Source organism: Salvia hispanica, chromosome 3, assembly GCF_029641045.1.
Source record: "Salvia hispanica isolate PSC_SH4W2 chromosome 3, Shi_PSC_v1, whole genome shotgun sequence".
NCBI lineage: Eukaryota > Viridiplantae > Streptophyta > Magnoliopsida > Lamiales > Lamiaceae > Salvia > Salvia hispanica.
Window position 1 is genome coordinate 11083779 of NC_142694.1, and position 24553 is coordinate 11108331.

A 24553-nucleotide genomic window follows, 5' to 3' on the forward strand; every position below is an offset into this window, starting at 1 on the left:
GGGATTCAGTGCTTCCGGTGTTTTTGTGAGCCTCCGGAGTCAACCACTTGGAGATTTTATAATTAATTCTTTTTTTGCTTTAATCTTTATTTATTTAATTTATTATATTAATGTTATCTTTATGGAAAAAATGAGTTTAACATTGAGAGAGTAGTAATATCACTCAAATACGCATACCTGATCTTCGATAATTTATTTTATTAATTAAAACAAGCAGAAAATAACTCATAATAGTACTACTCCACAACAGCAGTAGTAGTAGTAAAAAAACTTCATAATTTTAAATCCATTATTCTCTTCGTCCTACTTTAGAACATTCCCAACAGTTTCCCTAAAACCTCCCTTATTTCTCCCTAACTCCTGCCACATCAGCGCCACATCAGCACCATAATTTATCCTCAGTTTTTAGCCAACTTTTAGCCAACTGCTCCAATGGTTTCTCCCTTATTTCTACCTTATTTCTCCCTAACTCAACATTTCATTTTTACATATCACTAATTTAATTGTTTTATTTTTGTATATAATAAAGCTAGCTAATTTAATTTATAAGACAAAACAAATAATAGTAATAAAGTTCGTTGTATTAAACACGGGTAAACATTACAACGACGAAAATTAATAAAAAAAAATAGTACAGGAATGGAAAAAAAAATTCAAAGTAAAAAAATTCAAGGGCGGTGGGCGCGGTTTCTATTTGCCCACAATTCTTCGATCATATCGTGTTGTAGTGCTCGATGGGCCTCCTTCTGGTGTATGTCCATGAACGCCTTGAATTGTTCATGTTCGTTGTACGGTACACCCCGGCGGGCGGACTCGGACTCGGACTCGGTTGAGACACCGTGACTCGATGATGCAACACTGGTGTCGTTGGTGACGTTGAGGACGCCTTCGTGTTCATCATCGATGATCATGTTATGCATGATGATGCACGCATACATGATGTCGGCAATATCCTCCTGGTAGAAAAAGCGCGTCGGGCCCTTTACCAGTGCAAATAGCGATTGGAGCACCCAAAACGCCCTCTCCACATCCTTGCGCGCAGACTCTTGCGCTCGGGCAAAATACTTTCTATTATCTCCGACTGGGCATCTGATCATCTTCAAAAACACGGGCCATTGCGGATAGATGCCGTCAGCCAGGTAGTACCCCATGTTATGCACATTGCCATTGGCCGTGAATTCGATGGAGGGGCCTAACCCGTTGACCCGCTCGTTGAAAAGGGGCGAGGAATTGAGAACATTTAGGTCGTTGTTCGACCCGGCTATACCAAAATAAGCATGCCAAATCCAAAGCCGTTGGTCGGCAACGGCTTCAAGAATGATGGTGGGATGCGTACCTTTGTAGCCGGTAGTGAACTGGCCTCGCCACGCGGTTGGGCAGTTCTTCCACTGCCAGTGCATACAGTCGATGCTGCCGAGCATCCCCGGAAAGCCGTGGCTCCTCCAGTGCCAATCCAGCAGGAACTGGCAGTCAGCTGCGTTCGGCGAGCGAAGGTAGTGCTCCCCAAATATCTCTCGCACGCCCTGACAAAAATTCTTCAGGCACTCGTTGCCAGTCGTCTCGCCGCATTGCAGATACTCATCGAATATGTCGGCGGACCCTCCATATGCCAATTGTCGGATGGCAACAGTGCATTTCTACAGGGGCGATAGACCGGGCTTCCCTGTGGCGTCTCGCTGGAGCCGGAACTCGGGGTAACGCGCGGACAACGCATTAACAATGCGCAGGAAGAGGGAGCGGCGCATTCTGAATCGGCGACGAAATACATCTGCCGGATAACGTGGTTCCTCAGCAAAATAATCGGCGAACAGCCGATCGTGCCCACCAGCGTGGTCGCGGGGGATGTATCGGCGCCGCCTGCGGATTGGCCGTTTGGGTGGCTGCTGCATTCGAGCAAGCTCGCTTTGTATGAAACGGGAGATATAGTTGTTGACTGGGTTGTTGGCGAAACCCGCGACATCCCATCCGGTGAGAGCGGGAGGTACCTCCTCTTCGGAAGAAGAATGAGATATCTCCTCGTCGGACCGAGAATGAGAAGACGATTCAGAATTCATTAAATATAGATGGAGAGAGAGAAAATAAATGAAGAGAGAAAAGGGATGAGGATGAGGAGAGAATGAAGAGAGAAAATGGATGAGGATGGAGAGAGAATGAAGAGAAGGTGTGTATTTATAGGGGGAAATTAAAAAAAAAAAACAAAAAATATATTTATCGCCGAATTATCGCCCACAGTGGTCGGCGATAATCCGGCGATTTTTCGCCGATTGGCGATAAAACGGGAGGAAAAATCGCCGAATTATCGCCGACCTCTCCCATTGGTCGGCGATAGACGGCGAAAAAACGCCGACTTTTAGCCGGCACCATTGGGAGTGCTCTTAGGAGTTTCAATTTATCATTCTTGGTGTCCCATTGTATGACCTTGGTATGAAAATTCCATAAATGGTAATAGGTCTCCCGTCCACTAAGTTTTTTACATTCATATTTTATTGAGTAAAAGTCAAAATTGGTCCTAAACATATGATCATTTTACGATTTTGGTCCTAAACTTTATCTTTTAGATTTTAATGTCCTGTACATTTTAAATTGGATCACAATTGGTCCTCCGTCAATAGTTCCATTAGTTTTATAACAGTCAACGGGTTTAACTCAATTTTGACCAATTAAACCTCTTAATTATGATGTTTAAATTACTAATTATATCATTAATTATTATTCTATTTATTACTCCTATAGAAAAAAACAAATATATTAATCAATAAATATACTAAACATTAGCCTGAAAAGAAATCATCTTCTAACAAATGGAAATTAAAATAACAAATTGAAATTTCAACAAATTCTTTCTCTTTTCCCAGAAAATGGATCGTCTTCTCCCTCCCGACGTTTTACCTAACATCTCCCTCCCCCTCGAGCAGTCCTGCACCCTTCCTCCGAAAACGACGTCGTCGAGCTCGTGAGGCTGTCCAATGAGTGCCCCACCCCGTTCGGCATTGCGGCCAGAGGCCACGGCCACTCCGTGAGGGGGCAGGCGGCAGCGCACGGCGGCTTGGTGGTGGATATGGCTTCGCTGGGAAGAAACGGGAGCCGGATTAGGGTTTCTTGGGAGGAAGGGTTTAGGGTATTACGGGGCCGGGCTGGCGCCGGGTTCTTGGACCGATTATTTGTACCTCATCGTGGGAGGAACGCTCTCTAATGCCTGGGATTAGTGGGCAGTCCTCTTTCTCTGGCCCCCAAATTTCCAATGTTCTTCAGCTCGATGTTATCACAGGTTTTGTTTTAATATCTCTATTTTTTTTCTCTATAGGAGTAATAAATAGAATAATAATTAATGCTATAATTAGTGACTTAAAAATCATAAGTAAGAGCTTTAATCGGTCAAAATTGAGTTAAATCTGTTGACTGTTATAAAATTAACGGAATTATTGACGGATGACCAATTGTGATCCGATTTGAAATGGCCCAAAAAATCTAAAAAATAAAGTTTAGGACCAAAATCATAAAATGGTCATATGTTCAGGACCAGTTTTGGTCTTTACTCTATTTTATTATAAAACAAATATAGGAGTATAAAAGTAGGATTCACTATCTTTTTTCCATCCACATTTCACTATTTTTTTTTCACAAACTTTCTTTTACATTTATTAAAATCTGTGTCAAACTCAAATGAGATTTCTAAAGTGGAACGAAGAGAGTAGTATTTATCAGTAATACTTTGGAGGGAGTACTATGTAAGGTCATCCTTCAAAAGGATATACGTACGATTTATAAATTTGTTTTTTTTTATCCAACCACAATGGCGGAAAACAGGATCCTATCAAATGGATACTCCATGAAACTCATTATGACAATTTTCTAAAGAAACTTTAATTCAAATACTCCCTCCGTTTCTTCATAGTTGCGTCATTTTTCCATTTCAGGAAGTTTCTTCATAATTGAGTCATTTCTATATATGGTAATCTTTTTCTCTTTCTTAATTTACTCTTTCTTACTTTATTCTCTCTGCATTTTCCTTTCTCTTATTTTTTATCAATTTATTTAACACACCCAATATTCATTTCTAAAACTCTGTGCCGAAAAGTTTCGCCTTAACTATGGCGAAACGGAGGGAGTAGCAATTTGTAAGTTTTATACTTATTACCTGAAACATTAAAGTTGTGTCAAATGCTATAACAAGTCAAATTCATTATTAAACAGTTTTCAGTAGTGTATAGTCTATATGAGTGTTGGTTGCGGAAGTATTAAAACAAATGACAAAATAAAATTTATAATAAGATTGAATATCCCTACATGGTGCATGCAAGGGAACAATTTAATTAGTTTGCAGCACAGATTTAATTCTGCAGATTTTTAGGAAGATTCTGTTACAAAATTCATCACAAGCATCTCATGTCACTATTCTCCACAATGATTCTACAATAACATCATTTCAATTTTATCATTTTAAAACCGTCTAACAATTATCTTCAACCTCCCCTCATTTTTTCCCTAAAACTTTTCAAGATTGAATTTTTCCTCATTCCCGGCTACTATTTTACGGTGAGTCACATCTTCGCATCCAAGAGATTGAAAGAATATTGTAAACAAAAATCACGTTGATATCGATTTTGACAATGTGAGACAACGAAATTAAAATAATTTCATCATCATTGTTTTGTTTTGAAGCTGCATTTCCATACAGAAATTGACAAAAATGGGGTTGATTTGATTTTGATCGGAACACAAAAATGGAGATGAACGAAATCGAACAAAACGACGTCGGCGCAGCTTCCGCAGAGGACGTTGACAGCGAATCCTCACAGCCACGAAGCTACCAAGTTAACCACCTCAACTCCTCCCAGCACCCGGTGCGGCGCAAGGCCTACATCTTCGACGGCGACGGCAGCTACTACAATCAGGAATGGAGCCTCAAAGAGGGCAAGGGCAAGGAATTCTGCTGGTACCACGTTGAGCTCCCCAAAGGAAAGCAAAAAATCTCCCAATTAGCCCAATACCTAATCGACGTCCTTTGCCCTCCATTGAAGCTCCAAGACATCCTCTCCCTGGCCAGTAACGGCCCCTTCTGCGGCCACGTCGACGGCGCCCTCGTCTTCCGTGTCAATTCCCCCGGCCCCCCTTCGAGCAATTTCACATTTAGGATCGCAGCTAGGGTTACTGAGCACTCGGTGATCACGGTCTCGTTAGGGAGGGTGCCTAGGTTGGGATTCTCCCCTGCTAATGAGTCTCTGCTGTATGAGATTCCTGCTGTGGAGAGCTCTGATTATGGTGGTGATGGTGTTAGTAGTAAGGGGACTATGGTGATTAGGGAGCATGTTTTGGATTTCTTGCTAACTATGAATCACTCGGAGGAGGCTGACAATCCGGTTCCTAGGTCTGTGTCTAATCTCGTTGTGCATATAATTGACACACATGTTGATCATCTTCAGGACACGGTGACCAAGCTCGAGATCGAGCTTGACTCTGTAGAGTTTGAGCTTGACAGAGGTAGGTGTGTGTTGTTGTGATAAGTTATCTAGGTTCGTTGTTTGTTTTTTATTTGGTTTTGATTTGGTTTGGTTTAGGTGGTTTCGACTCGAAGCAACAGATGATTGATGACAAGAAGTTCCCAAAAATGCATCTTGATCTGCAGAGGCTGTTGCAGGTAAAAACAAGTGTGTTTCGAAGAAATGCTTGAGTGATAAATGTTAGAAAATAGGGATATTGTATTGAAAGAGCGATGAAACGTGAAAGACTACATTGTATTGGCTTGATCGATTCAGGAACATTATTTAGCCTTCCATTTACAGGACAATGCAAATTGCCATCTATCGTGTAATGAGAACGCATATTGTCTCATTAAGTGCAAGGCTAATTACATGAGCCTTAGTAATAACCATTTCGCGAAACTTGAAAGACTACATTGTATTGTCTTTCGTTTATAGGAGAATGCTATTGTGTAATGAAAAGGCATATTGTCTTGTTAAGTGCAAGGCTAGTTACATAAGCCTTAGTAGTAATAACCATTTTGGGAAACTTGACTCTTTTCTTGATGAGTTGATGTTGTAGTTTTGTCTTCTAACAATGAATTCTGATGGTGTGGAGTGGAACTGCAGGTGATCGCGCATAGTGAGCAAGTGTTCCCTCGGGTGAAGGAGAAGTGTGGGTCAAAAGACTGGTTCACGTACGAGGACATTATCGCGTTGGAGGAGCTCATTGCCCTCATAAGGAGCCTCAAGGAGAACGTGAGGTTCATAGCTAACCGGGTCTCAGCATTGCAGGCTGGACTCGACAGTTGGCAGTCGGAGCAGATAAACAAGAAACTATACTACCTGTCCTTCCTCTCTATTATATTCCTGCCTCTCTCAATAATAACTGGAGGTATGATAGATTTTAATCCACCACTGAAGTTGGTTGAGAACGAATTCATATGTGTCGTTGATTGGATGTGTTTTCTAGTGTTTGGGATGAACGTGGGCGGGGTTCCATGGACGGGCCAGGATGACCCCGAGTTGAAGGATGGATTTTACAACGTGGTGGCGATATGCGTGGTGATGCTGGCGATGGTTCTCCTCTGCTTCCTCTTCCCGGGGATCTACAGCAACATCATGGGGTGGCAGAGGACGCGGACCCTGAGGAGATGCCTTTCCATTAATCATAAGTCCTACATTAGGCGAACCGGGGTGGGAGGCGAACCAATACAGAGAGGAGGGTACTCTCGTATTTAGACCTGCAAAGTTTAGACTGATGTTTGACTCAATTGTATAGAGGCTTTTCTTGGTAAAACTCATACGGAGTATTTGTCTTGTTTCTCTTGTAAAAAATATTTAAGTTACATTTTAGACGGAAAAGACTATTGTTTTTGGGTTGTTGGTTCGATTGATTCATATTTCTCTCTAGTTTTGAAATCTGTAATTTAGCTTAGTATTGAACGATCTTAATTCTAAAATGCTCTAGTTCTGATAAATCAAAATCCAGTTATTTCAAAATCTCGAATTCTAAAATCTTGTTGATTTTGAACGGGAAGATAGCCCTGGTTGTACAACGAATGAGGTTAGTGTGTTCAACTTAGCTATTCCCATTTTCCCTTACTCAAAACAAATAAATATTTCATCCTTATGCGATTTATTACCTTACTCTAACTCTACTCCAATTTTAAAAAATGTAAAACTAAGTGCGTAGTTAGTCATATTTTTATGTACTATTAATAAAATACGAGTTAGTAATATGCGAGATTTATTTATTAACAGTATTAAAACAAATAAACAAGCCAATTATTGGGGATAGATAATAAAGGAAATATAATTACTACCTCCGTCCTATAATAAATATTAATTTTTGTCATTTTAGTCTATTCCACAATAAATGTCCACTTTTACTTTTACTATAAATAATAACTGAATCCCATATTCCACTAACCCATTTCACCCACATTTATTATGAAATTAATAAATAAAAGTGGGACCCTTTAATACGAGCATTATTTAATTAGTTTAATTAGGGATTTGAGTATCTTTTCTATATTTTTATTTTCTTGTTCATTAAGTTAGTTATTAGCATTAAAATAAATAGAAGTTATTGTAATCATCGAGGTTTATCCTATGACCCTTACTTCATTAACTTTTTCAACTCACTCTTTTTTATATTTTTTATAACTCGTATCGAGACAAATGTAAACTCCTATTGTGGGACGAATGTTGTATTTGTTAATGGAGAGTACATGATATCCTAATTTTAGAGGAAATATCACCATTTGTTAATGGAGAAGTACCTGATATCCTAATTTTAAAGGAAATATAACCATTTGTTAATAGAGAAGTATCTGATATCCTAATTTTAGTGTTATATATTAGGAGGACCCTACCAACGAAGTCCAATCTAATTAGTCATTTGTAATCAATGAAAAACAATCACAATTCTTATGTTTATTTTCTTTCAAAGACACCCAATTCTTGAGTTTTAATTGATCGGACAATATGCAAGTCTTACAAAGTGGGTCCAGATAGAAGGAAACTTGAACCAGAAGGTTGATTAATTTAATGGCGGGACCTTCGTCAATGACCCTGTCTTTCAATCCCATGGCCTCTCTCTCCATATATGTTGAAGATGATATTCAAATAAAAATATTTTTTACTATCAAATTGAGAAATATAAGAGAATAATTTGAAGAGAAACTAAAAAAAGAGATAGAATAAAATAAAATATATTAATTTTTTTTATTTCTTTTTTTAAGAAACTCTCCCTAATTTTATATACTAATTTCCTTTACCTTGTTTGTATAACAATTTCACTTTAATTTTGTGAGTATAGTATTTATTCATTTGAGAAATCTCTAGTATTTATATGGATAAAAATAAGAGTAAAGGCCAAAACTGGTCCTGAACATATGATCATTTTACGATTTTGGTCATAAACTTTATCTTTTGGATTTTTTGGTCCTGCACATTTCAAATCGGATCACAATTGGTTCTCCGTCGATAATTCCATTAATTTTATAACAGTCAACGAATTTAACCCAATTTTGACCAAATTAGACTTATAATTCTAATTTTTAAGTCACTAATTAATTCCCTAATTACTTTTCTAAATATTCAATTAATTCACACGCCTTCTTCATCTTATCTCCTTCGCATCTCTGTCCCTCTGTGTCTGTCTTTGTCTCCTCCGCCGCCATCACTCCCCTCCCCCCTCCTTCTTCAACCAAAACCATCTCCCTCCCTCCCCCAATCAAGTCTCCTGCTAATCCCATTTCTCCCCCGACGCCTCAAACCTCCCAAATCCAAGAAATCATCCTCTACCTCGACTCCCTCGGCGTCGACTCCTTCCACTGCCTCCACTCTCACCCTCCCCTCCTCTCCACCCCCGTCTCCCAAATCCAATCCACCGTCGTCTTCCTCCTCTCCCTCGGCCTCACCATCCCCGACCTCCGCCGCATCATCCCTATGTGCCCCGACCTCCTCTCCTCTCCCACCTCCGCCACCGTCATCCGCGCCACCACCTTCCTCCTCCGCGAGGCCCGCGTCGCCGCCTCCTCACCTGCTGCGTCGACCGCCAGCTCCCCCCCGCACTCTACTTCCTCCAGGGGATTTAATGTACTATTCATTAACTAAGAAATAATTGAATATTTACTAAGGTCTAATTTGGTCAAAATTAGTTAAACCCTTTGACTGATATAAAATTAACGGAATTATTGACGGAGGACCAATTGTGATTCGATTTGAAATGTGCAGGATCAAAATATTCAAAAGATAAAGTTTAGGACCAAAATCATAAAATGACCATATGTTCAGGACCAGTTTTGGCCTTTACTCTAAAAATAATATACAAAGGTGGTGTTCGGTTTGCAAGACTAAATAGTAGCAAGATATAATCTTGCATAAGCCATGACTCAATATTAGACTAAAAAAAGATGTTTTGTTGGAATGTCAATTTTAATACTCCTTAAAAAGCATTTTTAGTTTGAATGCGAAGATGATGTATATTTACCATGATACCCTTCTAATACTTATCCTAATCATCGAGTCTAATATTTTGCGTTCATGTATGAATTTGCTCCAATAAACAAAAATATGTTAAATTCCATTTTCAAATAATAATCTGGCAAGGATGTTATTATTTTTATATTTCAATATTAAATTATCAAAACTTCAAATACAAATTACTACGATTCTATCAAATCTGTAAATATTCTTATGCTTCAATAATAGAAGAAGTCTTATTATAACTGTCATTTTTTTTAAAAGTAGGCATATTGCATAATATATTAATATATGATAAAAAAACACACATTTTAATAAAATATTATAAGAAAATTAAGATCATACCAATTTACAAATATTATAGGAAATAGGTTTGATAATCACATTCCACCTATTGACAAAATTAAATAAATTACAAATCAATAACTACATTGCACAAACTATTGACAAAATTAAATAAAAATACCAATTTTAAATAACACAAAATGGAAATTGGAAAAAATAACAAATAAAAATGAAATCGAAGTCTAAGTCCCTCCCTCTCTCCCTCTTTCTTCCTGCAAACCATCTCTTAGCAAAAGGGTAAATATGGAAAGTTAAGCAATTATAGAGGCCGATTATTTTTTTTTGTCGAAGGGGGGTAGGCCTAGATGACTAATAATGGGACTATTCATGTTGGACTTAATATCATATTGAGTCAGAGATAAAATATGACCAACCAAATGTAAAATTAAACTAATCTTGAGATTTAGTAGGGACAACCGAACAGGGCTTTAGCGGAATACTTTTACTCCATCATTTGCATTATATATTTTTTTCATAAATCTCTGAACTTTGTAAACGTTTTATTGATTTGGAAAATTGGAGTAAAAGAACGAAACGCTTTAATATGCGATAACATTTTACTTTCACTTTAAATCTGTTTAGAAATTGGAGTGCTGTTGGAATGCGATTGATGAGAAATTATTAGAACTGAGAAAGAAAGAAATTATTAGAACTGAGAAAGAAAGTGGCGATCTACCGCAATTACGATTTACGGCTAATAATATTGTCTCCTTGTAAATTAGTGAATTATCTTACAAACTTGCGAATAGAATTTGTAATCAAATTGAGTTGTAGTAGTATTCATTTTCGAATCGTCTGTTTAATTGAATTGTTTCCTTATTTGATAACAAACTTTATTTATATTTCCCACTTTATACTTGAGTAAAAACTTTGGGAGCTAATATACCAAAATCAAAATATTTTGGTCACAAAAAGGAGATCTAAAACAGAAATGTTGCGAAAATCAAACAAAGAGAACAAGAGGAAAATTGGCAGTTCAACAAATACTACTCCTCTGAATTCAGTTCAGGTGACAAACTCAATAACTAAACAACGATAAAAGACGACATAAAATTGCATTAATAAACTCAAGTTATTGATACGCTTACCCTCAAATTCAATCACACAGATGCTTGCGTAGCCTTGGCAGCAGCTTTGGCCCCTGCTTCCGCCGCCGCTCTCATATCAGCCGCCACACCTTGATACTGCGGCGGCTGCGCCATCACACCGCCGGGCGCAGAGTAGACCATCTGCCTCCCGTCGTATGCCACCGGCGCGTATCCTCCTTCCGCCACCATTCCAACACCGCCAGCTGTCCCCTGCCCCACCATCCTGTAACCCTCGGAGTATCCCCCTACCTTCTGCTGCTGCTGTTGCTGCGGCGGCGGCATGGTTTGAATTACCGGAGGAGGCACGGCGCCTTGCTGAATCATGTTGTACATCGGCTGCTGCTGCTCTCGGTATCCCTCTGCCGGCATCCTCTGAACCGCGTAGTAGCCTTGATTTGGGGGTGCGGTGGCTGGCCTCATCATCTGCGCCGGGTATGCGTTTGCTGGCGCCGGAATCATGTAAACTTGCTGTTGCTCTTTACCAATGTTGCTCGCAGTCGCCGGATTAGGATAGACTCCGGTAGGAGCCTGTTTCTCCGTCCAATAAGGAACGCCGCCGGGGATTGCCGCCTGAGGTAGCTTCTCCGGCTGTTTATTGTACTCGCCGCCTCCGGATCCGACGGAGAGATTGTCGTCGCTCTTCCTTCTGTACATTCCTTGCCGTTCCTCAATTTGCAGCCTCTGTAGATCCTGAATGTGCTTCTGGATCGGATCCGACCCGATCATAACCGGATCCTCAAACTCATGAACTCTCCCCGCCACCGCCTGATTCGCATTCGCCTTCTCAAATCCTAACAGAAAATCAACGCTATTCCGCGGCGGCTGCTGCTGCGGGGCGGCCGCGGGCACCGAAGGCTGCGGCGCGGAATTCAGCGCTTCCACGAACCGCTCTTTCTCCGTCTTCGCCTCCTCCGAGCCGAAACTCCGAGCCGAGGGGTTCAGGCTCGGAGTCTGGTTCGAAAACACGAAAACACGCAGCCTTGCCGGCTTCGGCGAAACCCTGAACAACCGATCGTACTCGGTCATCATGTGCTCCAAATCATCGTCATTCGTCACCGAAATCAAGGCATCCAGTTCCTCTCCTGGTAGCTGATACTTAAACGAGATATCGCCGGAATCGCAGAGCGCGGCCAGCTTGGAGAGCAGGGCGGCGAATTTGATGTTCCGATCGACGGAGAGGATCTTCGTCTCGCCGCCTATGTAGGAGAGCTGGTTATCGTGCGGCCGCGGGTTGACTTTTCCGCCGTAACTGCACATAAACTTGACCTTGTTGCAATTCTGCGACTGATGATCCTCCCACGGCGCGGAATTTTCGAACTCGATTTCTCGGGATCGCGGCGATGAACTACCGGACTCAGGGTAGGAGGAATTGTAGGCATAATTTTCCATAACTTCAGTGGTGATCGGTGAGCGAGGGAGAGAGAGAGGGTTTCCACTTTCCAGAGATTTAGCGAGTGTGTGAAGTGGCTCCACCATTCAAGGTTTAAGAACTTCACATAACGGTGCACATACATTTCCGTGCACCCAGAGTTTTACTGTGACGCGTTGTGTGGATAGAGCGGGTGAGGATAACAATTGCTTTGATGAATTCCATATATTTCCATTAAGCAATAAATTTACTTTTTAATTTAATAAGTTCAGATAATCAAACTTTCTTCAATATTTATAATCAATGAGGTTTTGTTTGTCCCTCTATCTATCGTTCTGTAATTTTTTATTATTATTACTAAATACTTTAAAAGTGTTACTACTCCCTTAAAACAAAGTAGAATTAGTGACAACCATGTAAGTGTAGTCCGGTGATATTTTCTACTCATAACAAAATAAATGTAACAAAACATAATTTTAAATTACACAAAAAGGTTCGTTTGATCACTTTATGGAACTTCAAATCTTCAATAGCGAAATTATTCTTTATTTAAAGGATGTATCCAGTGGCGGACGCAAAATTTTTTTTCAGTAGGGGCTCTACGAGTAGAAATTTTATACTAATATATACTCTCTTTATGTTCCCTCATAATTGAGGCGAAACTTTTCGGTACGAAGTTTAAGAAATGGATGTAAAGTGTTATAAATAAATAGATAAAAAAGTAAGTGAGAGAAAAAAAAAACTGAAGAGAATAAAGTAAAAAGTGAATAAAGTAGTGGGAATAAAGTAAGAAAGATAAAAAAAAATTACTACTATATACAGAAATGACTTAACTATAAAGAACTTTCCAAAATGAAAAAATAACTCAATTATAAAGAAAAGAATAGAGTAGATATGAAACATAGTAATCATGAAAAAAATAAAAAGCACAACAACTATAAAAATGCATAAATATTTTATTAGTAAAACTAAACCTATACATAAATGAAAATGCTGCTATACAATAATTATAGAAGCAGATATGACTTAAATCAAATTTAAAATATTCAATTCAAGATTCAAACTCAAAATTAAAATAAAAAAAATCTCTAATCCAATCGTCTTAAATTAAAATTAAACATGTTAAACTAAACCATATTATTAAAATATCACAAAATCCTGTATAAATTTTACCAATGGAGAGTATATTTTTGTTTTGCATATTTTAAACAGTTAAATTAAAAAGAAATGAATAAAAAGTAAAGAAAAACTGATGTTATGCGGTAATAATGCAAGAAGACATATATATATATATATATAAGCATTTGTTTTTAAATTATTAAAATAAAGAACTTGACATGCTTCTTTAGGCATAACAACTCGGCACTTTTTGAATGGAGTTTTCTAATATAATAATATTTTTTACTCTATTAATCATGTTTTATGAGTTAGTCTTCTTCTTCCTGTAGTCGCCGTCTGCCATAGTTCTTAGTTTTCATCTGTAAATTTTCTTTTTCAGGTAAGTTCAGCCCCTTTAATCAATCAATTTTCAATAATTTAGTCCCCAACAACATTCATACAGTAGGGGCTTAAGACATTTTTTCCAAAAATTTCAAAAAATTAGAAGTATAAAAAACCAAAAAATTATTTTGGGTAGAGGCTTAAGCCCTCCCCTCTCCTTTACTGGGTCCGCCCGTGGATGTATCTAAGTAAATTAAAATCCATAAGAAAAAAAAAATCAATGAATTAGGCGTAACTTTTTCTTTTTTTTTTGTTTGGCTTTTCAAAATACTACTATCAATTAAGTATGGCTCATTAATCTTGTGATTTTGTTTAGGGTACCTTTGTGGCCTGATATGTGTGACAGGTTTATTAATATCAATGAAAAGGACACAAACAATTCAGTCCATTCTATTTCGAAACTTGGAGATGTACACTTTTAATAGGGAGATAATTTATACAAACACCAATATAATTATCTAAATTGATTCAGCATATTAATTTACACGTATTTGACTGTATTTTTCATGAACCATATAGTAATATACTTTTATGTGACTATTCGATTTGTTAGACAAAATAATTATGAGATATGGTCTAATATTTAGTAGTGAGATTCTTTTAGTTGAAGAACTGACTATAACTAATTATTAGGAATACATGGTCTATGATTGATTGTGATATATGGTCTATGATTGATTGTGATATTAAATTTTATAAACCAAATACAAGTACAATACTCCACATATTATAATTTCGATAATCTTGTAAATCAAATCATCCTTATACGTACCTTATTGGAAAAAAAAAATACTCCTGATACTTTCTATGCAACAATAATGGTATTTTTTTTATGCGTTTAGTTTTTATGATCGATAAAAATAGATACTCGGATATTTGTAATCTTATTTCTAGGACTTCATTAATCCCATCTTATGCGTTTAGTTTTCATAATTACTAGTAATAAATTAATCTAAAATACAAAAAATGGATTCGAAAAATATGGGATAGAGAAATAGACGTGACTGAAAGGCGTGCATATTCAACACCTATTAATGAAGGGATAACACGACACGCTTTCACTGGGAGTTCACACCCACAGGCATCACATCTAAATTCCAACAATTTCATTTTTGTATTCTTCATTACTCATAATTTTTCCTTCAAAACAATAAAAATAGTCCAATATATATGCTCATAAAAATATTAAATTCTTACTCTAATTTCTTCCTAGGAAAAGGAACATGAAAAAGTTAACTTTTATCGTTAAGAAAAATTTACTAGCTGCATAAAATTATAAAATATTTGTAGTTTTAGTAGGGAGACAACCAAGATTATTAAATGAAGGAACATCAAGCACGATGAACAACACGAATCCACAGTTCACTCTCAATTTTCGAACCTCGCAGGTATATGGGAACTCTAAGTACATAATAATAATAATAATAATAATAATAATAATAATAATACTTACAAATTTTAATTTTAAAAACAAGGGACCAGATTAGTCCACATCAAACACCTATATGGATATTAAAATGTATATTACCTATACTCTCTGAAGTTATAAATCAAATACTCTCTGAAGTCATAAATCATGACGTTTTCCTTGTTGAGGAAAATAGAATATACTTTAGGATGGATATTAAAATGTATATTACCTATACTACTCTTGTTTAAAAAATAAAATATTGTTTTTTTAAATACTAGTAGTATTTATTAAATTTATTAATTATGAATTCAAAATTTAACTATTGCAGTGAAACTTTATTCATCACCGTATTCATTTGTTTTACCATGCCATTTTCGAATAAATTACTCCATATGAATTTGTGAATCGTGGTTTGTCTCCAAGCCAGAATATGTATAATAAAAAAATATATCTAATGACGTGTAGATAAGTCTTTGCTTAAAATTTGGTTTTATATGTTTGATTTTCAATTTCTTTTATTTTTATCACAGCTGAATCTTGAGATCATTGTTACACTATAACTAATAATATTATTAGTATTAATTATTATCGGTCCTGTACCATACTAGTGCATAATAACATCTCAACTCAAATTTTACCAATTGACGATTAAATTATTTATAATAAAACGATCACTAGTATATAACTGCACCCATAATATACGGTACATTATATACTACTCCTACTGTGGGTCTGGTTAGATTGATATTTTTTTATCTAATTAAAAACTAAGATGCATTTTCAGCCACTCATTCATAATTTTTGCGCAATGTCAACTACTGAGTCATTATGTCAACTAGAGGATATAATTGTCATTTTCGCGCGATGTCAACTATAGAGGCATTATGTCAACTACGATCTCAACAACAAACGTTATTTATGTTAACTATTATGTCAACAACAACATTTTACAAATAATTAATGTCAATAACAAATATTTTCATGTCAACAACCTATATTATTTATGTCAACAAATGAATAACATACTATGATATATGTAGTTGACATAATATATATGTAGTTGACATGGATTGCACATATAATTGACATTATATGTGTATAGTTGACATGAATTGCATAATTAGTTGACGAGATTAATAAAAAAATATGTATTTCCAATTCCCTTTGCTGGATGTTTCCGCCGTTTACCACCAATCAAAATGTATTTTGTTAAGAAACTGATCACTGCTCCCCTAAATAAAAATAAATCGAATTGATTCTGATTCTGCCATAGATTTCTTCAGCAAAGCCAAATCCATGAAGCTGAAGAGCCGCCACGAGAAACACCTAACCGCCGACCCCGACGGCGCCTCCGTCTTCCAGGATCGTTCGGATTCCGCGGCCGCGATTTAGGCGGTGGAGGGCGCGGAGCTGCTCCGGCAAGTACCTGATGGCGAAGGACGAGGAGTTCCTCCTCAGCGTCACCGGCAGGAAGGTCGTGCAGTCGGTGTAGCCAATCGCCAACGACGCCTTCGTCCTCAGCATTGACACCGATTTCGACGGCTGAATGAAATTGATCAAACAAATCACCGTGGAGCTCCGATTGGAAGGGCAGAAGACGGCTGATCAAAATTCTGCAGCAATTCGATTGGGAATTTGGGGAAAATTTATGCATTTTACAAAGGATTCAAAATGTGCAAGGAATTAGGGCTCGTGGATCGCGTTCAGCGGCTGGACTCTAATTATAATATGAAATTACCATTCTACCCTTTTATAATAAATTAATTCAAAAACATTTTTTGTATGGCAAAATCTGGATCACTCATTTAACAAAAATGATCATTTAATAAAAATGAGTGGCTGATATTGCATCTCATTTCCCAATTACCCTAAAAAATCTCAATTGATGATGGACCTCTATTAATAATTCTAAGAGCAAATCAAGATTTCAATTATGAGTTTATTATAAGTTATACTGTTTGCCCCATTAATTGTATGAAACGTGAATATTTGACATTTAATCCCATTCTTTGATTGAGGTACGTACTGTATACTACAGTGAAGTTTTATTTGTACCTTTAGAGCATCCGCAATGGTGCTTAGGCCAGCCATAGGCCAGTCATTCTCTCCCCTGCCACGTCAGCAACACTAAAAATACCACCTGCCACATCAGATTTAGGCCAGCCATAGGCCAGCCGCAATAAAAATAATTCAAAATATACTACATTTACGGAATTAAAATTACGATTAAAATACGGAATTAAATTTACGACACATATACGGGAAAAATAATCCATTCCATTAAAAAAAAAGTACAAAGATTTTAAAAAAAAAGTACATGATTTTTTTTTAAAAAAAAGGTCTTCAACACACGAGCCCCGCCACTCTCTACTCCTCATCGCCGTCGCCGTCGCCGTCGTCCTCGTCGTCGCGCCGCCGTCGCCGCCGCCGCTGCCGCCACCCGTGGTATCTGAGCCCACGTCGGAACCCCCCAGCCATGACCTCGCGATCTCTAAATCAGCACGCATGCTCTCGAGCATCTCGTAAAGAAACCTCTTCTCCGTAGGGTCAGTGGCGTTCTTCCACTCTCGGAAGACCTGTAACATCTGAGCCCGCGTTTGGTTACGCGAATGGAGAGTGTACTCGAGTGGGGCGGCTGGGAGGGCGGAGGACTGGACCTCGCGGGGCGATAGGGGGGATCCGCCCCTCGCAGCCCGCTGCGCCCGCTTCTGTCCAACCGGGCGGGGGCGACCAGTAAATGAAGGAGGGGATGGAAACTCCTCAGCATCCGGGGGGAGGTCGTGGGATCCGCCGCTGCTGCCGCTGTAGTCGCCGCTATAGTTAAGTCGCTACTTCTTCGGCCACCCAGCGTCGCACCCCGCCCGGAACTTCTCGGAGTCCTTCAACAACAAGAAGCACTCCCAGAAGGTGAACTCCTTATACTTCCCCTCCAAGGGGAACTGACTCGCGGCTATCCTCCGGGCGTCGTCCTCAGTCTGCCCACTTCTGAGCTGATGGAGGGCGTAGGCGTACAAATTCGCAAAACGGCCCACCGCGGCCCTGGTGCGCTCCCACCCCTTCCGGACCTCCTCGTTGCTGAAGTCCTTCCCGTGCGGGCAGTGCCTCTTATAGGCAGCTCTGATCTTCGCCCATATGTTGACGACCCGCTGGTTGTTCGCAACCAGTGGATCGTCGCACACCTCCAACCACCCCTTGGCCACCCGGGCGTACTCATCCTCCGTCCACTTCCTCCGGCCAGTGGCAGCGGGCTGCGATAACTCGCCGACCGCCTTGCCCTTCCCCCTCCCCCTCGTCTTCTTCTTCGGCGCGGCCGGCGTCGCTGGAACGGGAGTATCATCGTCCCCGAGATCGATCCCCATATCATGCAATGACAGAAGGTCATCGCCAGAGAACTGCGTCTCCACCGGGGTCGACGTGTGAGACGAAGCCGTCAAAAAATCAAGCGAGGGCTGATATACCGCGTCCCCTCCCGGTGACCCCTGCACCCCCCCCCCCCCCCCTCGGCATCCCGGGATGCATACCGTGCGGCATCCCCCCTGCCACATCATCCCCATCATCTGCTGCAGCATCATCTGCTGCTGCATCTGGGGCATACCCCTCCACCCGGGCGCTGACTGCCCGCCGCCCGGCATCCTCCACGGCATACCCCCCAGGTACCCCCCCATCGCCCCCCTCCCCGGCGCACCAGCCATCATCCCCATCATCTGATTCCAAGGGATGTTAAACCCCGGGCCCATCTGCCCCCATCTAGATCCCACGGGTACTGTGGGAGTCTGAGATCCGCTCGTCGCCGGACGGGACTCGTTGTTGTGATCCATCGCTCGATGATGCTCTTGTACAGAAAGTTAGAGAGAGAGAAAACTCGTTAAAACAAGTGGTGCAAATGAAAATGAAAAGGAAATCGCGTTTATATATGATTTAAAAAAAAAATAAAATTGAAAATCGGCGCTGGCCGATCGGGCCTCCACAATGGCGGCTAGCCGATCGGCTAGCGCTTCGGCCAGCGACGAGTGATCGGCCAGCCCACGCCGATCCGCTCGCCGAAATCGACCTCGCCGATTGCAATGGTCCGGCTAGCCGATCGGCTAGCGCGACGAATCGGCTAGCCGGTCGCTAGCCGACCATTGCGGATGCTCTTAGGCGGTTCATCATATTACAGAATTTCTATGTGATGTGTGCAGTGATTTTAATAAAAATGTTTTGGTCAATAAATATATGATCACACAAAATTTTATAGTAAATTTTTATACTACTATTATAATAAATAAATTAAATAAATAGAAAAATATGTGTAAGGTAATGTTTTGGCAGGATTTCCAACTATCATCTTTCAGAGTCAGTAATATGATCAGGGTAGTCAGAAAATGGCTTCATAAACTATTGAACTATTGAAGGACAGTACATATATTTTTCTGACCAAGATTATCGAAGTAGCAAATCAACGATAATTATATAGTAATGATTAAGAGAAAAATATTTGATATTCCACAGATGTCTGCTTAATATTGTGGCAGGAACAGTCTATAGAGATCGAATTTTCATTTAGTAGTAATTCTTACTTGTTCTATAATACAGTAATATTATCTGATTTCACTAAACTAAAGTAATTTGAGATTTAGTCCGACGACTATGCATCACGACGAACATAAAAATCAGTTCCCATGATATCATGCCTTGAAAATTAAGTCTGGATATTATATTTAATGATGGAATCGCAGACATGTAACTATTAGCAGGGGAATCAACTTCTAACCGGCCATTTTGATATAATTAAATAGAGAAATTTACTCCTATATAAATTGATAAATACTTCCTTCGTTCCTAATAATTTGTCATCATTTAATTCAGTATGAGTTTTGAAAGATTCAAAGATGTAATGGAAAATAGGTTGATAAAGTTAATGATATGCAAATCTTATTTTTATATAGTATTAATTTTAATAAAATTTGAATAGGTAAGAATTAATGGAATATGAGGTCCACCATCATAAATAATAAAAGTGAAAGATGATAAATTTTTAGAGACCGAAAGAATAGTAATTTTGGTGAATGATCAAAACTAAAAATTCTAGATTATTTTTTTTGAACAAAGTAGTAATAGTATAAATGTTCAAATCATTGAGGCTTTGTGGTTCTCAATTCTCATCAACCATCATAACCTATGAAAGCTTTGTGGAACACAAATAATTGGAGAGAGAAAAATGTTTGCATTGATCAATTAAGTAAAGAACTTAATTTCTCATTGGAGAAAGCAAGTGTTAAAAGTGTATTCCAAAATCCAAATGCTTAATCTCAATCATTACATTCACTGAATACTCCATGGATGTTAATTTAAGCGTGGCTCGTGAATGGGGTTAGACATTAATTTTAACACAGTGCATTGCTTCATGCAAATATATAGTAGTACTATATTTTATTTTCATTTAGGTGTGTCATGGTGTGTGTGTGAGTACGTGAGAGTTTAAGGATTATATCTGCAATACTCACTATTTATTTATCGAGACCTCAGAAATAACATACTACATACATACGACAAAAATAATTACTCCACAAGATACAATGCCAGAAACTATACAACAAAAACAAAACAGATCTAAGACTTGAACCGATATAAAATTAAAAAAAAAAAAACAAATTTATTTAGGCTCAATTATCGCATAAAGATGAAGGCTTTTAGTGATACACATTTATGGAGTATCAAAGATCTCAAAGAAAGACAATAACAAAACCACTAAATATCAACACCGGACCTCAAACCTTAGATCTAGCCACGAACCTGTAGTCACTACCACGACCATACCTAAACCACATAGGAACCTCTCAGGTTAGAGATGGGTCACATGTATTGGGCCTTAAGTATTGGGCCACCATATATATGGGCCGCAACATATCACAAGAGCAAATGCCTTTCTTTTTTCTCTCAATTTCACCATTCGGCAGTGAAAATAGACAATTAAAACATTTTTGTCTTTCTCATCGAATAGAAAAGTAGTAATTACTTAATTAAAATAACAAAGGCTTTCCTGAATAAATTTTATTTAATCTTTCCATCTCTATTTTAGCCCATGTACTGTTTCAATAATTAAATGGATCGATTTTCATCATATGCCATTTTTTAAAATAGAAAAAATCGCTATTTATGTCCAAGCACTTGATCGGGTATCAAGCAAATTGTTTTAAATAGATCTCAAACCACACATTACCAATTTTCGATTTTCTACTGTTAAATTAATTACTAAGTGAGGAATTCTCAACAATGGTTTCGTGGTGTAGTTGGTTATCACGTCAGTCTAACACACTGAAGGTCTCCGGTTCGAGTCCGGGCGAAGCCATTATTCTTTTATTTAATTTTAAATTTTTTAAAACCTGACCGACCCGACCCGACCGGTCCCACAAACCGAAAACTACGTCAATCAACCAATAAAATATCACCATTCGTATCACTAACTCAATTCCTATTGGTCTTCAATTCCACGTCATGCCTCTACCGATGAAATATAGCTCTAGAAGCATCGAAATATATCGAGAAACAGAAACTTTAAATGCAAAAATTCCATCTTTTCATTCTTCTTTGCAATACATTCAATACAATTTTCATCAGCCAATCAATTGATTAGGCCCTTGATTTCCATTCAGAATTTCGTAATCTTACCTTCTCGATGGAGCTAAGGTTTCGATCATTGAATTTGGCTGCATTCCTTTGTTTGGTTGTGATTGGATTTCAGGTTTCGAAGTCGGCCGCTCTGATTGCCACCCATGATTCCTCCAATCCACCATACCCCAAAGCAATTTCGGTAATCACCTGATGCAATTCGACATTCTCTTCTCTTGCGATGAATTTTTTCTTATGCATAAAGTTAGGTTTGCTTATAAGGTTTTTAAATTTGCTGGGTGATGGTAATAGGATTTGAAGGAGGCAATTGTGAAGGGATTAGGGTTCCAGGCTGATGAATTTAAGATATCTGGGTTTGATTTGAGGGACGCACAGATGGGAAAGTCAGTAGCTTATGAATTCGATGTGGAGATTGATAATAAAGTAATGCCATTTAAGCTTTTGGAGGATGTGAATCGTTGGGAATACGTGGATTTGCCTATTTTCCAAACAGCGCATTCGGCTAGGCTGGGTGAGGAAAACGGTTTAGTGGAGACGAAGAAATTTGATGATAATCTGCCTGTTCTTGCCCCTTTCCAGCTGGCTGGCCCAATGGAGCTTTGGATTCAAGATGCCAAGGATATGCGAATCTCATTACCTGTAAGTCTAAGTTAAGGTTTCATGATTGATGTTGATAGATGTCATTGGTTGTATGTTTTTGTCCTGTTCTTGCTCTTGATCATTGAGTGTTGAGGACAGTTTCTGTTGATACTTGTCTGTTATAGTTTCATATAGTATTTGTTTGATTGTGGCTTTGGAAGATCGAGCTTCTTGCTTCTTATTTGTGTTGAGTATAATGCTTGAGGAACGATATGACTGGTAGTAGACGATGTATCTTTCACTTTTGACAGCTAAAGTTATATTGCATAGTGCCAAACTCTTTAGTAATTATTCTTGAGAGGTAGTATGGAATTATGAGGCACGATTACTGTTAAATACATAGATCCATAGGTATTGTATCTGGAATTGAACTTATGAGTATGGTGATCTGGATTTGTGCATCTATAGGTGACATTTTTTGCTATATATGACTGATGAGTGGAGATCCATTTTCAACGCAAGAATTACTGTACATTGTTGAGGGCAGTTTCTGTGAGTGCATTTCTGAGGGAATATAATTGTTTGATTGTGGCTTTGGAAAATTGAGCTTCTTGTTTCTTATATTGAGTTGAGTATGGTGCGTCAAGAACGATATTCACTATCTTTCACTTTTGATAGCTAACATCATTTAATAGCGCCATCAATCTTGATAGGACTATGAGGCATGATTTCCGTTTAATGGATTATATCTGGGAATTGAACTTATGAGTATGGTGACAGCTTTTGCTTTATATGAGTATGATGAGTGGAGATCCATTTTCAACTTAGGATTTTCTGTTTGATGTCGATGGATGTCATTGCCTGTATATTTTGTTCTTGATCATTGAGTGTTGAGGATAGTTTCTTTTAATGCTTTTCTGTTAGAGTTTAATGTAATTATTTGATTGTGGCTATGGTAAATCGACCTTCTTACTTCTTATATTGAGTTGAGTATGGTGCTCGAGGAATGATATTAGCTACTAGTAGACTATGTATCTTTCAGTTTTGACAGCTAACAGTATTCCAAAGTGTCAAACTCTTTAGTACATCAATCTTGGGTAGACTATGAGGCACTATTACCATATAATGTATGAATCCATAGGTTGATTTAATTGTATTTGGAATTGAATTTGTGTATGAGTATGGTGATCTGGAATTGCACATCTATATGTGAAGAGGGAAACTAGGAAAACAATTTGCTTTGCTTCTCTTATCTGATTTAGTGATTGTTCTTCGATGCAGCATGACGTGGATGCCGGTGTGCTGAAGAAAGTGATTCTAGCAGATGGTGCCGTAGTCACTGTTAAGGGTGCTCGATCCGTTAGCTTGCGTCATCCAATTGAGCTACCGCTGCCATTTAATCGGACCAGCAGTAACTTTGCATCAGGTATTTTAGCTCTAGCCGAGTGGCTACGCAATGCCGCCCAATCCCATGACGGCCCTCTTCTTTCCCTTCGCATTGTTGGACCAACATCGCTCACATCCCCTACCTCTTCATCGCCTTCATCCAACAACCGGCTCAAGTTAAAGCGCCTCGCTCCTGGTCTCGTCGAGCTATCCTCTGCATCAAAGAGGAAATCCGTGAAATCCAGCAGCACAGCCATTGATCTCCAAAGTGAAGCCACTGCGCTTCTTGCGCCTGATCGCTTCAGCACAATGTGGCCCATCACATCCATTGATGGCTCCAACTCTAACCTGGTCGGGTTTGAGGCTCTGCTGTCGTCCGTGCTGGGTCCCAAAGCGGCTAAGGAGGGTTCGTTCAAGCTTGTGAAGGCGGATGTTTCGGCTCAGACTTTTGTGAAGATGGGTTTTGTGGTCGAGAAGAAGACGGGACAAAGCGATGGATTCAATATGTCTGGTTTCCCGGAGTGGAGGACGAAGCCACAGTCTGTGAGGATGCATTTTGAGGTGCTGGCTAAGGTGGACGGGAACAAGGTTGTACCGGAGAGGGTGGTGCAGATCGATCCGGTGATCGGAGAGGATACTGTCGCGGAGAATGTCATGACCGGCAACACGACCATGTCCAAGGTTCCTGTAGTGTACCAGCCTTCTTCTCCATTTGCTCTATGAAGTATGGTGATCATATTTTGTGTTAATATAAATGCTTTTAAAAACAGACCGGCAAGTGAACCGTCAAATATAGCGGTTTATTGCTCAA

At 38.9% G+C, this 24553-nt stretch overlaps 3 protein-coding genes and 1 non-coding gene across 6 annotated transcripts; 3 read left to right on the forward strand and 1 right to left on the reverse strand.

The window, feature by feature from the left end:
• Positions 1 to 2800: 2800 nt before the first annotated feature.
• Positions 2801 to 6852, forward strand: LOC125212995 (uncharacterized). 3 transcript variants are annotated; one of them, XM_048113320.2, is made up of 5 exons: positions 2801 to 4536; positions 4663 to 5481; positions 5559 to 5638; positions 6090 to 6354; positions 6433 to 6852. In XM_048113320.2, the coding sequence occupies exons 2-5, from the start codon at positions 4725 to 4727 to the stop codon at positions 6699 to 6701; spliced, it is 1371 nt and encodes a 456-aa protein (XP_047969277.1). In that variant the 5' UTR covers positions 2801 to 4536; positions 4663 to 4724; the 3' UTR covers positions 6702 to 6852. The 3 variants fall into 3 exon arrangements, with proteins under 3 accessions (XP_047969277.1, XP_088923304.1, XP_047969279.1); XM_089067178.1 differs by having other exon boundaries at positions 2801 to 3268; XM_048113322.2 differs by having other exon boundaries at positions 2801 to 3268; positions 4679 to 5481.
• A 3904-nt stretch (positions 6853 to 10756) lies between these two features.
• Positions 10757 to 12355, reverse strand: LOC125211070 (uncharacterized). Its single transcript, XM_048110755.2, has one exon. It carries the CDS (start codon positions 12272 to 12274, stop codon positions 10898 to 10900), a length of 1377 nt encoding a protein of 458 aa, XP_047966712.2. The 5' UTR covers positions 12275 to 12355; the 3' UTR covers positions 10757 to 10897.
• A 9067-nt stretch (positions 12356 to 21422) lies between these two features.
• On the forward strand, positions 21423 to 21496 carry TRNAV-AAC (transfer RNA valine (anticodon AAC)). Its single transcript has one exon. It is a non-coding gene; the product is annotated as a tRNA-Val (tRNA).
• Positions 21497 to 21687: 191 nt separating this feature from the next.
• On the forward strand, positions 21688 to 24553 carry LOC125199075 (protein TUNICAMYCIN INDUCED 1-like). Its single transcript, XM_048097239.2, has 3 exons — positions 21688 to 21958; positions 22069 to 22416; positions 23638 to 24553. The coding sequence occupies exons 1-3, from the start codon at positions 21824 to 21826 to the stop codon at positions 24463 to 24465; spliced, it is 1311 nt and encodes a 436-aa protein (XP_047953196.1). The 5' UTR covers positions 21688 to 21823; the 3' UTR covers positions 24466 to 24553.